We start from the raw sequence: 16,285 nt of genomic DNA, 5'->3' as shown, positions 1-16,285 counted from the left end.
GTGTATATCAATCTCCCCTCTGTATTTTCCACCAAATGCATCCGATGATGTGAGCTGTAGCTCACGAAAGTTTATGCTCTAATAAATTTTAGTCTCTAAGGTGCCACAAGTACTCCTTTTCTTTTTGCGAATACAGACTAACACGGCTGCTACTCTGAAACCTGTCATTAAGTAGGGAATAGTAATCTTGAGATGCAGCTAATGAAAGTGGATACATTTATATGGATTCATGCCTCAGAGAATGTTCACTTCCTCTTGCTTGTTATAATGTGAAGGAATAGTTATTTACTTTCGCTACGGTATCTTCAGTCTAATATATGTGTAGCCTCAAGTCAAAACATGTCTCTAGATAAATGGGACTGTTCCATTCAAAACATATCTCCTGAAACAAGCGCGCTATAGAATTAACGCAAGCTTTGGCAAGCCCCACCAACGTCTGTCTGTCGAGAGGAAGACATGAAACAGAACCTTCCCTGAATACTAATTAAATAATTATCATTTCCCCACCATGTGTGAAACTGCTTCTTAGATCATCTTTTCATATTAGCATCCTGTAGTTTGTACATGGACATTTATTACAGACTGGATAAAACATGAAAAAGATGACAGAAGAACCACCACAGAGTGCATTTAAGCAGAGAGTTGCTGAAGTAACAGCTAGTTCTACTTGGGCTGTCTGGCTGTGAAGCTTGGAATGCATCTTTCATGCTATAACATCTGATGATGATGATGTGGAGCATGTTTACACCGGGGGTCTGATCCCATATTATTTGCATGCTCATTTGATCAATTTTAAACCCCAAAGCAATACAGAATTATGTCTGAGACAGACTCTACTTGTTGTCCTGTCCCTTGGTATTGCATATATATGACTTGTGCACAGGAGTGAATAGCAAATTTGTACAAGTCAGATCAAGCTTTACTCTTAGATTGGTAGCTAAAGGACAGGTCAAGCTCCACTGCTCCCCTTTTACATCTGAGTAGGCTGATTTTCTGTCCTTCTGTATTATGGCTAGTTTGCCTCTTATCTTTAGTTTTACTTTATTTAGAAGCCCTCTAAACTTTATCTGGACCATAATTTCCTCTAAAATACTCCTCCCCACAAAAGCAAATACGTCAGTGAAAGCAGTGGAATAATTATATACTACAGTTGGGGGAGCAGAAAACCAGGAGTGAGAATGCATTACTGCGTCAGGGGGACAATTAGGATAGCAAAAATTGGGGTGAGGTGAGAAGAGACATGTCCTCTTCAGCCTCCCTCATGTATGCTCACATGTATGATCCTGAATTTGCTATGAGTGGTTCACCCATCCTAGAAGCTGACATCAGTTGTATTAAAGAGACAAGGTGGGTGAGTTTATATCTTTTGCTGGACCAATTCTCTTGGTAGGAGAGAGACAAGCTGACTGACACAGTTAAACCGACCTAACCCCTGGTGTAGACAGTGCTAGGTTGATGGGGAAATTCTCCCTCTACCTAGCTACTGACTCTTGGGTAGGAGGAGTACATACACTGACAGGAGAACCCCTCCCTTTAGCGTAGGGTAGTGTCTTCACTGAAGTGTTACAGTGGCGCAGGTGCAGTACTTTAAGAAAAGGGGGGGATGAGGGAAGAGAAAGTTACTCACCTTGCAGTAACTGAGGTTCTTTGAGATGTGTGTCCCTGTGGGTGCTTCACTCCCCACCCTCCTCCCCTCTTCTTTGGAGTACTATTCTGACTTCTCCAGTAGACAGTAGAGAAGGAACTGAGGGGGGTGCAGGATGTGCGCACTCAGGCAGACTCTAACAAGATGCGAGACAGCAGCTGAGTGTGTGCGTCCCGACCAGGCACTGCTACTGAAGATCTCCGATCAACGGCACCGGGATGCACCATTACCTGGAGTGGAGCACCCACAGGGACACACATCTCGAAGAACCTCAATTACTGCAAGGTGAGTAACTTTCTCTGACCTCATCCCCCTTGTCTGTCTAATATCCTGGGACCAAATCAACTACAGCTCACGAAAGCTTATGCTCTAATAAATTTGTTAGTCTCTAAGGTGCCACAAGTACTCCTTTTCTTTTTGCGAATACAGACTAACACGGCTGCTACTCTGAAACCTACAACAACATTGCGTATTTCAACTGTATTGCAGTTTTCTCTTGGGAATGCTAATAGGTGCTGTATAAACACACATGTAGACACAGTCCCTGCTCCAAAGAGCAGGGAAAAACCAGACTCAAATAAATGTGGCAAGCAAACAAGGGCATGGGAGAAAAGAAGGTAACAGTAATGAGATCATGTAGTTACATCAGCAAGCAATGTGTATGATTTAATGGTTCTGAATCATTTAACTGACTTAAAATATGTTATAAATTCCCAGTCAAACCATAACTCTCTGTACTCCCTTTAATATTTGCCTCCCCATTTGAAAAATACAACCCTAGGCTTTGTAGCCTCTTATTACCCTCTTATTTTTCTATTGTATTTGTTTTCTCTCTCCTTGTAGGCTGTTCCTAACTGATGCCCTAGCCACCACTATTAGTTCCATTTTAAAATCTCTCCTGTCCACACTAGCCCTCCTCCCCTATGGCAGCTACCACACAGGGGCCAGCGAGCAGAGATGGTAAGTCTTTATATATGACAGGAAGTCTATTGCAGAGCATACACTAATGGCACTGTAGTCAAAGGCTATGGAGATGCTGCTGAGGCTGCCTATTACCCAACTCATTGACTTAGGCCATGTCCACACTACAAAATTATGTTGACGTCAGTTACATCGGCATACAGTCGCTGCAGTTATTACATTGCTTGTGAGTGTCTACACTATGCTGCTGGTGTCGGCTTTGCGCATCCTCACCAGGAGTGCTTGTATCAATGCAGTGCACTGTGGCAGCTATCCCACTGTGCAACTTGCCACCATCCAGTGCATGGTGTTTGGGGAAGTTTTAGCAATCCCTCATGGGGCTGAAACCAGCCACGCAGGGGTGACTGGGAGCATGGGTTCAACTTCCCATAATGAAGTGTTCTCCATCCCACAATATTTCGCACCTCCTTTCAAAATCTCTGCAAACCCACATATCCTTTCTTGCTGTCCACCATCTCTGCCAGAAGCATGGATCCTGCATAGTTCTGCACTATAGTGATGAGCATTGTGAGAACAGGGCACATGATCCTTCAATATTTACAGAGTTGGAAGAGAAGCTGTGGGGAACAAGACGATTCCTTGAAGGCTATAAAAAAGAAACAATTCAAGGCAGTTGGCGGCATTCATGGAGCAGCTTCAGATAGTGGAGCCCAGTTCTAGGCCTGAGAAACAAGCACTGACTGGTGGGATCTCATTGTCATGCAGGCTTGGGAAGATGAGCCGTGGTTGCAGAACTTTCGGATGTGCAAGGCCACGTTCCTAGATCTGTATGCGGAAGTCGCTCCAGCGCAGGGACACCAAAATGACAGCTGCATGGACAGTTGAGAAGTGAGTGGCGATTGCACTGTGGAAACTTGCGATGTCAGATTGCTACCGATCAGTCAGGAATCAATTTGGAGTTGGGAAATCGACTCCTGGGGTTGGTGTGATGCAAGTGTACAGGGCCATTAATCACCTCTTGCTATACAGGACTGTGACTCTGGGCAATGTGCAGGATACAGTGGATGGTTTTGCAGCAATGGGCTTCTTGAATTGCGGTGGGGTGATAGATGGCATGCATATTCCTATTTTAGCACCAGACCCCCTTACTGCAGAGTACATCAACAGAAACTGCTACTTTTCTATGTAATGCAAGCACTGGTGTATCACCAGGGATGCTTTACCGACATCAGTGTGGGCTGGTCAGGGTAGGTACCGAATGTGCACATCTTTAAGAACACAGGATGTTCAGAAAGCTGCAAGCAGGGATTTTATTTCACTGACTGTCTGCTGATTGTGAACAGCCAGATTCCAGGGCTATAAGAAGAGCTCAACGGCTCAGGGAGGCCTTGAAAGATCATTTTAATAGTGAGCCAGAGTAGTGTGTGTTGCTGTAGTGTTCTCTACCTGGCCTTGCTCTTTTTTAAACCAGTATGAACCTTGCAGTGAGTGGTGTGTGGAGGTGTGTAGGAATGTAACATTGCCAATGCACCAGTTAATATTGTCTGGGTATGATGTCATAGAATTTATAAAATGAAATTACAGGAAATTGGTGGGTGTTAGACCTACTCAGCACCAGCCAGCATATGTTGTAAACTAATAAAGATGAATTATGTTTCAAAATATAAGATTTTATTCTGTAACCGTGGAATTTAAAAACATGTATAACTTAATCAAATTTGATGAACTAAGAGAAGAGAATTTATGAAGTGGAAAGAACAGTTATTTCCATTTCAGATGCACATACACCAACCATATCTTTCATAGGTAAGTATATGGGCACTTAATGTCCCCTGGGGTAGAGTGGTTGGGAGTAGTGCAGCAGCCTCTGATGCCATGTGGAAGGTTGAGTAGGGTGGGGTGCAAGGAGGTTCTGACATGGAATTCTCTGTGGGCTGCAGAGGGAGGTGAATCCAAGACTGTTGAACATACAGGTCCACCAGAGTCTGCAGCATTTCTGTTTGTAGCCCGAGAAGGGCAAGCATTTCCTGCTGCACGTCCCTCTGCTTTTCTTGTGCCTTTTTCCTCTTCATTCTATCCTTGTCCATAGTGTCTGCAAGGCTGATCCTCCAAGCCCCGTGCTAGTTCTCTGATGCAGCACTGGTTTGCAGGATCTCCTGGAACACGTCATCACGAGTCCTCATCTTTCTCCTCCTTATTTGTTTCAGGCATTCTACTGAGGAGGGGGAGACCCTCAAAGCAACAATGCAGCAGCTAATGCTGCATCAATCAGAGGTCAGTGTATTCACGACAAAAATTGAAATTTAGGATACTGAACTCGCTCCCTTTCATCCACACAAGTTGTGTGGGATTGGGAAAATGAGGAGGGAATAGCTCACAGGCATGAGTGTATGTGTATAGGTCAAAGGAACTGAATAAAGGCACCGTTTTCCATGGGCAGTAGTGATTTCAGCTGATATCTCATGCCTGTGGGTGACAGAGAGAGAGCTGCTGCAGCTGTCACAGTGCCTCCTGGGACCATATACTGCTAGAAGGTATACTCCAATGGTGCCGGCTGAAGTAATCGCTTAGTGGCATGGGAAGTGTCCTACCATAGCAGAAGAAATAAGGCAGCCCTCCCTAGAAACCTTTGGCAGAGGATTGCAGACTACCTCCATGTAAGTTTCATCGAGATCTCTGTGGAGGATTCCCGGACATCCTGGTGCACATAAACTGCTGAAAAGCAAATAGCAACTGTACCTCTCGGTTGTTTCACTACTACTTCTGGCACAAGTGAAAACAGTAATCAACAGATGTAACCTGCTACTTTGAGGGTTCTATCCCTGTAATTTAAAAGCAAACTGCATCCTTCCCCAGCATCAGGCTCACCTGTGCTCCATTGATGGGACTGGCTGGACTGCGGTGGGGTCAAAAACATGTCCTGGCTCACTGCACATCCGGATCCCCTAGGTCACTTGTCCACAATACTCCTCCTCCTTGCTGTTCATGGTGCAGGCCTGTGACTCAAGTTCCTCTGAAGTGTCCACTGGGTTTTTAGGGGCAGTGGTGAGGTCTCCGCAGCAGGTCTGCAGCTCTGCATCAGATTGATTGTTGGTCTCCTTTTCCTTCTGGTACACCTGCTATAGCTCCTTGACTTTTAAGTGGCCCTGCAGCTGGTCCCTCTTGTATCCTTTCTCCTCCATGCTCTGAGCAATCTGCTCATAGATGTTGACATTTCTATGGCTGGATTGGAGCTGTGCCTGCACAGCCTCTTCTCCCCGCAGACCGAGGAGATCCAACACCTCTTGTGTACTCCATGTAGCAGTGCTTCTGCAGCGTGGAGCCAGCATGGTCAGCTGTGCTCCCCAAGCTGGGCAATTAGGAAAAGGAACTTCAAAAATTTGCAGGGCATTAAAGTGGAGGAGTGGTTCCCTGGTCACCTGGCCACTGGGCAATGGAGTTCACAACAATGACCGGAGAGGCCAAGTTGGGGGCATTGTAAGACACCTCCTGCAGGCCAGTAACAGTCCATTTAAGTAACTCTGTATCTACGCTGACACTGCGTTGAGCTAACTACTTCGACCTTAACTCTATGCCATTTGGGGAGGTGGTGTTATTAAGTTGGCATAGCAGGGCATTTGTCAGCAGGAGTGAAACTTAAGTGTAGACACATCCACAGTTAGGTTGACATAAGGTGCCTTGTGTGGACTTAACTGTGTAGTGTAAACCAGGCCTTCCTTAGCTTTCCTGTTCCAACCAACAGTCAATGTCCCAACCCCACAAAACCTTCTTAGAGGATATAACTGCCGATGTGCTAGTGCAGGGAATGCCCTCCCAGAAATGATATAGGCAAGGCACTAGCCATATTCTTGATCCCCGTGTCTGCTGCAGGGCCTACAAGAAGTCAGCCAATTAATGAAGACTGTGTTGAGAGGCAGTCAGGGATAAAGGAATTATATATATATTTAATATTATTTATTCACATTTATTTATTTATATATTATTTATAAATTATTTCTATATTAAAAACAATCAGAAAAAGGCAAATATCCTATAAAATTGTAGCTTCCTCCCCTACCACACCTGTACCATGTTGCTTCTTTTCTTAATGTGAGCTCCTTGTGGCAGGGCACATAGACTCATAGAATCGTAGGAGTGAAAGGGACCTTGCCACGTCATCTAATCCAGGCCCCTGCTGCACATGTCTTCCTAGGTGATCTTGCAACTTGTAGAAAAATGGAGCCGTGAGACTGATTGGGGCCTCTGGCCACTAACAATATTACACACACAAAACTATACTAAAAGATTAAGGTTGCAAAGTCAATCAAAAGTTAGGAATTGCTTGAATTAAGGTTGCTCATGCAACTTTAGTTTGGCCCCCTTGTGTATATTCATTATGATTATGATTACATTCTATTTTTTTTCCAAAGGATCACTGTCTCATTCAGTGCACTGATAGATCATGCTCTGGAGATGAATCAGGGTTGAGTAGTGATGGAGGCATTTGGGTATAGCACCCCTGCCTCATTTGTTGCGGAAGTTAGAAGGTATGTAGTGAACGATGCAGGGACTGCAAGAAGAGAAAGGATGGTCTTATGGGTAAGGCAGTTGAATGCTGGTCTGGAGAATTGGATTCTATCTCTGCCTCTGCCACAGAGTGCGATGTGATGCTGGACAGTCAAGTCACTTAAAACTTTTCAGTTTCGCATGTTCCTCGTTTTATGACTGTTCAACTCAAGACCTTGGAATCTGATTTTCAGAAGTGCTGAGCGTGCACACAGCTGCAACTGAAGACTAGGTGGGTTGACTTTGAACGTAAGTGTGATAAAATGCAAAGTACTCTGAAAAATCAGGTCCTAAGTGCCTCAAATTGGGCACCAACAGTTAGTGACATTGTCATTGTGCCTCTGTCTATAAAATGGGATTGTTATGCAGTGTTGTGGTAGCCGCATTCATCTCAGGATATTAGAGAGAGAGAAGGTGGATAAGGTAATTTCTTTTATTGGACCAGCTTCTGTTGATGAGACAGACAAGCTTTGGAGCTTACACAGAGCTCTTCAAGTGCTGTATTAGTTTTTCTCTCTGATCAGTTGCCATTTTTTCCTATCCTTGCTGCTCAGCTGTTCAATGTTTCATCTATTGCTATGTGGAATGTGATTTTTGAAATTAGATTACTAAAACTGGAGGTGAGCAGTTAGCTTCAGGGACAAGGAACATATTAAAACATAACTTTATGTTGACAGGTTTCAGAGTAGCAGCCGTGTTCGTATGTATCCGCAAAAAGAAAAGGAGTACTTGTGGCACCTTAGACCCTAACAAATCTATTTGAGCATAAGCTTTCGTGAGCTGCAGCTCACTTCATCCGATGCATTATGTTTAGGTTGACAAATCCTTTCAGCTGCATTGACTGTTGAAAAAGGTTGATACTTGAAACGTTGGTCGAACAAGCTCTTCCCTAAACAGTGATGGAATTCACCCAATAATAAAGGTGTTGACTAGGATTTGTCTAGTGCGGCTGAATAAAAGCCGCACCGCCCCACAAGCTCTGTGCAGCGTTTATGTATTATTATTCCCTGAGAGGTTTCAGAGTAGCAGCCGTGTTCGTCTGTATTCGCAAAAAGAAAAGGAGGACTTGTGGCACCTTAGAGACTAACACATTTATTAGAGCCTAAGCTTTCGTGAGCTACAGCTCATGCATCCGATGAAGTGAGCTGTAGCTCACCAAAGCTTACGCTCTAATAAATGTGTTAGTCCCTAAGGTGCCACAAGTCCTCCTGTTCTTATTCCCTGGGAGCTTTCCAGTCATTCCCTGGGTACCTCCACTAGGGGGCAGGAGCCTGGAGCAGTTAACCCGGGGCCTGCTGCTTTCGCCGGCCCCGGCCCCTGGCAACTATTTTGAAAAATCTGAATTTTCCTTCTGAGGAAAAACCCAACCTCCACTTCCCTTCCCCCCCCCCCGACCCGCTTCCCCCCTCCCCCCCCTCCCCCCGGGCTCCAGGGGGCAGCAGGGTAACTCACGTAGCTGCGCGGGGGACCAGCCCGGTTCCGCTCGCGGCTGTTTAAGGCAGCGGCTCATTCGCTTGCCCCCAAGCTTCCGCCCCCTTTCCCTGCCCGGCTGGAGGCTGAGGTCACGGCCTGCCGCCAGGAGCCCCGTCCACCGGCGCCCGCTGCCGGGGCGGGGGCCATTGACGTAGCGCGGTGCAAGGTTCCCCCCCCCCCCCGCGCGCGCGCTCTATAAAGGCGGGGCCCGGCGGCTTCGCGGCGCTTCGGCACCATGGAGAGCGCCCGGCTCCTCGCGCTCCTGAGCGCCGCCTTCCTGCTGCTTCTCGGCGCCCGCGGCCAGGAGGAGCCGGAGCTGCAGCCTCGCGCCTTGGACCTCTACTCCACCATGGAGGACACGTCCCACGAGAAAGAGCTGGTAGGTGCCCGCCCAGAGGGGAGCTCAGCCGAGCCATGTGCAGGCTCCCGGGGAGGCGAGGGCTGGGGGAGCCCAGGCTGCGATCCTTCCCGAAGCCCCTCGCTGGGTACCGAGCAGCCGGGGGTATTTCATGCAGCCGCCCGCGGGATCAGGGCTGCAGGGAGCCCGGGAGCTGGAGGCTCCAGCTCTGTGTCACGACAGCCCGGCCGGGAAACGGAGCGAAGCGCCCGCCTTTAAGGCGCTCGGTGCTCGGCGCTGTGTGCGCGGTGGGCAGCGCCCTGGTGGGCTGAGCGCGTGTGTGTTTGCAGATCGAGGCGCTGCAGGAGGTCCTGGCGAAGCTGAAAAGTAAAAGGATCCCGGTTTACGAGAAGAAATTCGGCCAAGTCCCCATGGTGAGTGATTTCAGATCGGAGCCAAGCCTCCGGTTCTGTCAAATGTTTCCAAGGCCAAAAATGGGCTCTCCCCGCTACAGCGCTTGGGACAGCGAGATAAATTCAATTGAGGCTATTGATCTGAAAACTCAGGATCACCTTAGCATTGGACTAGACCATGAGTCTGAATTAGACAAATACTTCAAAGATGACAGTGCGGGAGATACGGATCTCAAATACACGGGTGTAAGGGTGTAAATCTGAAGTAAGTCCTGTGCCTTCCCTAGAGACACTCCAGATTTACAGCCGTGTTACTGAGATCAGGATCTGTGCCCTCTTCTCAAGCTGTGAATGTGCTGCTGCTGCTTCTTTCCCGGGAAAACACATTTGTAGTTCATTGAGCTGATCAGCTTTTGGTAACTCTTCTGTTTAATTTCTGCAGCATAAGATACCTTGGTTTGGCTCCCACTGTTGGCAAATTCAGTCTTTAACATTCTTGCCGTAAATGTCACTTTTCTCACACTATCTCAAAACAACTCAGATGGAAACTGAAGCAATTCTAAAATATAAAAAATAAAAAATTAAAAGAGGAACTTTGAGATAAGCGTTTTAGTAGCTGAAAGTAAATAATTTATGGGTTTCAGAGTAGCAGCCGTGTTGGTCTGTATTCGCAAAAAGAAAAGGAGGACTTGCGGCACCTTAGAGACTAACAAATTTATTTGAGCATAAGCTTTTGTGAGCTACTGTGAGCTGTAGCTCACGAAAGGTTATGCTCAAATAAATTTGTTAGTCTCTAAGGTGCCACAAGTACTCCTTTTAAATAATTTATGTAGCACCTCCAGCACCCTGGGTGCTGTAAAAATAACCAGGAATTGAGACCTTGACCAGGTCGCTTGCTTTGTTCTGTCCTGTGCCTAAGAGTTTGTTGCTATTTACAGTGTGATGCTGGCGAGCAGTGTGCAGTGAGGAAAGGAGCTAGAATTGGGAAGCTCTGCGACTGTCCAAGAGGAACTTCTTGTAACTCTTTTCTTTTGAAGTGCTTATAAAGAATTCCCCACGGAACAACAAAAGGACCCAGTGACCTTGCCTGAAAGTAATACCTGTGCTCACCTGAAGGCAGTGGAGAAAACCTCTTGTGGTTTGTTATTCAGAGAAAGTCAGTTAGAAATTCTAAAGGTGCCAGTGCAGTGCCATTTCTGACGTTCAGCATTTGTACTCTCTTTCTCTGTTTAATTTTGTCAGTCAAAATGTGTGTATCACTGTGTAAAGGAGTTTCTTATATTTGGAAATTGTATTTTTGTATGTGGAATGTCCTAATGCAAATTAGAGCTAGACAGCACTTGTAAATTACAGGCCTTTCCAGAAACGAACTGAGGGGGAAACAAAGACAAAATAATACAGCATGTACAAATTATACATAGTGATGTTTTTAGTCTATTGCCTTTTTGCATTGCAGTCTATAAGTCTGCTTCATGTTAGGGAAATTGTATGATTGGCTACACCATTCTGTTGACCAGCCCATTTGGCAGCAGCTGCTGCTGTGGTATCACTAAGCCGTCAAAGCCCAGCTTTGGTGTCTCAGTTGAAAGAACAGAAGCACTTTGGATGCAGCATGCTCATTCCCTAGCGGGTGGGAAGAGCCTCATTGCAAAATACCGACTCTCCTGGAAAAATAAGCAGTGGATTTCAGAGGTTTCTCCAGCCCTCCTTGGTCAGAAGGGTGACTGCATTTTGACTTGGCTATGAGTGTGAGGGGCAAAACTTGGAAAATATGGGGATCCTTCTGTTGTCGTTAGCGATGCACAGGCACTTCTATGTGAAAAACATTCTGGCCAGGTATCTTCATTCAATTAAGTACATACAACTCCGTAACGGCCAGTGGGAGAGTGTTCATGCCTATGAGGGTACAATTTAACTCACCCTGTAGATTTAAGGATGAAAATCTTACAATATTAGCATCGTAAATATGAGGAAATCTTGCATGAAATTGATAGGACTCACTGGCATAGTAACATCTTCCTGTCTGACTAATCAATTGCTTTCCCAGGGCTACTATAGAGAGAAACTGTCTAGATTCATTACCAAATGATGCAGAATGTTTCAATTATTTAAAGGCACACAAGACAAATTATTCACGTATTTCTATAACAAACTGATGTAAAGCTTCTATTACATGTTTCATAGGTGTCCTATATGTTTCAAAAAAGTCATAATGTGTGTTCAACCTTTATTTACTCTCCGTTAATAAAATCATTGTGACAAGGACAATGTTTGGAAAAAGTTTTAATTTTGTCAACAAGCACTGCAAGGAATTATTTTTGTAAACTGTAAAAGATTTTAGTTTTCTTTTGTTTTGGTAATATCTGCATTATTAATACATTTTGGACCAGATTGTCAGAGCTCCCATCCGCAAAAATGCAGGTCAGTTACCATGATTGTGCACACAAGTGGCATAGACTGCATGTGAAAATGGACAGTTGGATACTTAAAAAGACATTTCTGCTGTGATTTTTGTATACAAATTGAGGCTTAGTCTCATTATTCATTTAATTCAAATTGCTGCAAATGTGTATGATTTTTCCCAGATGTCATCATCAAATAGCTCAGTTATTGTTCTTCCTTTACCTTGGGAGACATATATCAGAATTCAAAGGGACAGATTTATGGCTTGTCATTAAGCCAATGTTGCTGCACCACTTATTTTCAAAAATGTATATGCAAAAAACAAAGTTAATGCCTAGGTAAGGGTGATTGGTGGTATGTTGTCCTCTTGCAGAACACTGAGTTGAACAAAACTCAAACTTCTGAAAACAAGGAAATACACAGTTATGGTTGCCCAGGCATCCTTAACTCTGCCTTCTTTCAGCAATGCCCCATTAACACACATACCTTTACTCTGCCAACTCCATAGTTGCTGAAAGCTCTTCACCTCCTTTTACAACCCAGTCCCTCTCACTGACAGTATTCCATATAACACTATTAAAGGACAAAAAGAAAAAAATATTGTCCATGCCACCTTCCCTCCAACCTCTATCAGCAATGCCTCAATATACACATAGCACATATTCACACTGGCCCTTGGCACTATAAAATCAGCAGGTTCCAGATCCTGGCATACCCTCATACATTTAGCCAGCTCCCCAGAAAGAATACCACATGTACACTTTAAGAACTACTTTACAGACTCTTATAACACCCTTACCCTGAGGCTCTGTCTATATTGAGCTGGTTGACTAATGGTATGTATGTTAATGGGTTACATTGGAGCATTGCTGAAAGAGGGCAGAGTTAAGGTTGCATGGCACCCTTAACTCCACATTGCCTAGTTTTTCAGAAGTTTGAGTTTTGCTCAACTCAGCATTCTGCAAGGTGGGGAACAAGGGGGCAACACCAAGCAACTTTGACTCTTCACTAACTTAGCTTTTTGCCATTGAATGTTCTTGTTTTTTCAAACAGGAAAAGATATGTTGCTGTTAGGAGTTAGTAGTCATAAAGGCAGTTGTATGTATCCTGCCTTTATGTATGTATGCATATGTATGCAATTACCATATGAAGCCAGCTGTCCCCCCCCCCCCTCCACAGATCAGCTGGACCCCATCAGCCCTGATTCAGCACACCTCTCCAGCCATGCCCCTGACATTCAATGAATTCCACCCCCCCACCACAAGCAGGGCACACATCTCTCTGAAATCTTCACTCCCTGGTCTACAAATGGAAGACCGGGAGGAGGGGGGATTGGGGTATGCTGGCAGAGCTGAGGTGCACGGGAGATTGAGTTCCACTGGCAGAGCTGTAGCTATAGGAAGATTGGGTTGTATGGGCATAATTGGGAGCTGCAGAGTGGTTGGGGTACAGGAAGGTTGGGCTACGCTGACAGAGTTTGGGGCATAGGGGGCTGGGGCTCACAAGCAGAGCTGGTGGGTACCATGCCTCCTCACCTGAGCCCCCACCCTCTCTTGCTTTCCCTACTATCCACCCCTATTTATCCCCTCTCCCCCAAACCCCTCCTCCCCTCACAGCAGCCCCCAAACCCTTTCCTCCTAGTCCCCCACTCCTCTGTCCCTTAATGCCCTTCTCCACTAGGAAGCATTCACATGGCTAGTTTTTCTCCCCCAAAGACTTTCATTAAATTCCCACCCCAAATGAAATTGCCACCCATGACTCTCAAACTATAGCAACCTCCAGCAATTCAGGGCTGGTCTACACTTTAACATGCGGTGCAGCTGCACTGCTGTAGTGCTTCAATGAAGATGCTACTACACTGATAGGAGAGCTTCTCCTGTCAGGTCTTGTCTACACTGGCAAGTTTCTGCGCCGTGAAGCAGCTTTCTGCGCTGTGACTCCCGAGGGGCACATGCTGCCAAGCCACTTAGTGCGCAGAAAATGTGCAGTTGCAGCGCTGTAAAAACACCACCCCGAGGGGTGTAGAGCTTCCTGCACCGGGGCTACAGCACTGCTGTGCCAGTGGAGACACCGTGGTCGATTACAATGCTGCAATTGGCCTCCGGGAGGTGTCCCAGAATGCCTGTTCTCACCCCTCTGGTCATCGGTTTCAACTCTACTGCCCTGACCTCAGGTGACCAACTGTCAGTCCCACCCCTTAAATTCCTTGGGAATTTTGAAAGTCCCCTTCCTGTTTGCTCGGTGACATGTGCAGTGGACTCAGCGCATCTTTCCAGGTGGCCAGGCCTGCTCCATGCACCAGGCAATCCCCCACTTGGAGCAATGCCGAGCTGCTGGACCTCATCAGCATCTGGGGAGAGGAGGCTGTCCAGTCCCAGCTGCACTCCTGGCATAGGAATTATGATACCTACAGACAGATTTCACGATGCATGATAGAAAGGGGCATGACTGGGACACATTGCAGTGCAGGGTCAAAGTGAAAGATCTGCAGAATGCCTACCACAAGGTGCGGGAGGCAAACCACTGCTTGGGTGCTGAGCCCACGAGCTGCCGGTTCTGCAGAGAGCTGGACACTTGGTGGTGACCCCACCTCCACTGGGAAGGCCACTGTGGATACTTCGGTGGCTCGCGTACCAGTCGAGAGTGGACCAAGCCAGGAGAAGGAAATCTTGGATGAGAATGTAGAGTGGGAGGGGGAACCCAGAAGCAGAGGGCAACTCGGAGGTCAGAGATGCATGCAGACAGGAACTCTTTTCTACCCTAGAGGAGACTAGCCAGTCACAGCTGTCAGAGCTTGGAGAAGCACAAAGAGGAGGGGAGGCCCCTGGTAAGTGGCTTTGATTTTGGGAATCGCTGAAGCGAGTTGTTGAGGGCAGGAGGGTTTCAGAAAGCAGACTTGTGTCTGTATGATGCGTGTACCACCACATGCCTCGTCTAAGCGGTGGAACAGCATGTTGATTGACTCCCTCACTTCACGGGAACCTGCCTGAGATCTCCAGGAAACTCTCATGGAGATACTGGGCAATCCGCTGCTGCAGGTTCTTTGGCAGAGCTGCTTTGTTTCTTGCTCCATTCAGGGTAACTTTCCCACGCCACTTTACCATTACTGGTGGGGAAAAGGGGGAACCATTGCTGCACACAGGCGAGCTACAGAAGGGCAAGGGTGGAAGCTGCAGTCTTTGAGAAGATCCTCCCTTGATTCCCTGCTCACCCTCAGCAGCAAGATTTCTTCCATAATGAATACAGTCTGTGGAAAATGTGAGGATAGTAATGATTATAAGGCCCACCCTATAGTGCTGGCTCTCTCCCAGAGCCATGCGCTCAGTGTACAGTACAGTCCTGGAACACTGATTTCTCCTATCCTGCAGTTACAATTTTGGGGGTCTTGTGGCTCATGTGTGCTTGCCTGGGATCAGCCAGTTAGTGACAGGTATGTGAATAGTGGCTACGTTTTAAATCACTGAATCAGTGCTCTGTGTGTTGCAAACAATACTGCTTCTGTAAAATGTTGCATTTTGGCTTCACGTATATGACCTTGGGAGCCCAGCCTCCCTCTTAGTTATCCCCAGCTGAACGGCTGCGCAGAATTAGAAAGCGGCCATGAAGAAGAGCACTTTCTGCGTGATGTCATGATGCACTCCACTGCTGAAAAACAAGAATTGAAGGAGTGGCGGGACAGCGAGAAGAGGGACCAAAAGGAGAACGTGGCGCACCAGAACGAAACCACAGAGCAGCTCTTAAGCTTGGTGGAGCACCAAGAGGACACTCTCCAGGTGCTACTAGCACTGCAAACTGAGCAGCTCCGTGCCCGCCCTCCCCTGCATCTGCTGTTGCAAAACTCTTTCCCAGGTGCCCCGCAGACACCACCGACACACTCTGATCAACCTCCTGGCTCCAGCCTGTACACACTGCATTCCACACCAGCCCTGTCAGAGTCCAGCCCTGCAGACTCCCAGTACCCACTGCACTCAGCACTCATCCCTCTGCAGTTTAGCCCTGCTGAAGTACAGCACCCACTTCACTGTATTCCAAAGGACAAGGTTTCATATGATACCTGGACATACACAAATCTTTAACCGTCCCGGGACCCCACTTCCTTCTGGGAGCCTCCCTTCCCCCTTCCCGCACGCTGCAGATATTTTTTTTGTTTGTCTCTCTCCTCCAGTTGTTGTTTTTTAATAAAAGAATTGTTTTGGTCTGAAAGCAATCTGTATTCCATTAATTGAAAACAAACAGAGCCCTGCAAAGCAGCAGGCAATTTTCTTAAAACTGCATAGTGCATCGTCTGCACCAATCACAATCACCTCCTAGCATTCCAAGCACTGCACTCCCGAGCATAGCAACAAATATTAGTAGCTTTCAGCTTCAAATTGCTGCCTCAAGGCATCCCTGATCCTTATGGCCTCAAGTTGTGCTCCTCTAATAGCTCTGGCCTCTGGCTGTTCAAATTCAGTCTCCAGGAGCTAAGCCTCCGTGGTGCAGCCCTGAATGAAGCTTTCATCCTTCCCTTCACAAATATTATGGAGTGTACAGCACACGGCTATAAGC

The 16,285-nt window shown here is 46.6% G+C and overlaps 1 protein-coding gene across 1 annotated transcript; it reads left to right on the top strand.

Moving 5' to 3' along the window:
* Positions 1 to 8,513: 8,513 nt before the first annotated feature.
* Positions 8,514 to 12,137, top strand: CARTPT (CART prepropeptide). The gene is made up of 3 exons (XM_038402908.2): positions 8,514 to 8,963; positions 9,272 to 9,355; positions 10,273 to 12,137. Exons 1-3 carry the CDS (start codon positions 8,820 to 8,822, stop codon positions 10,378 to 10,380), a joined length of 336 nt encoding a protein of 111 aa, XP_038258836.1. The 5' UTR covers positions 8,514 to 8,819; the 3' UTR covers positions 10,381 to 12,137.
* Positions 12,138 to 16,285: the final 4,148 nt, after the last annotated feature.

Source organism: Dermochelys coriacea, chromosome 5 (assembly GCF_009764565.3).
Source record: "Dermochelys coriacea isolate rDerCor1 chromosome 5, rDerCor1.pri.v4, whole genome shotgun sequence".
NCBI lineage: Eukaryota > Metazoa > Chordata > Testudines > Dermochelyidae > Dermochelys > Dermochelys coriacea.
This window is presented reverse-complemented; position numbering and strand designations above follow the sequence as displayed.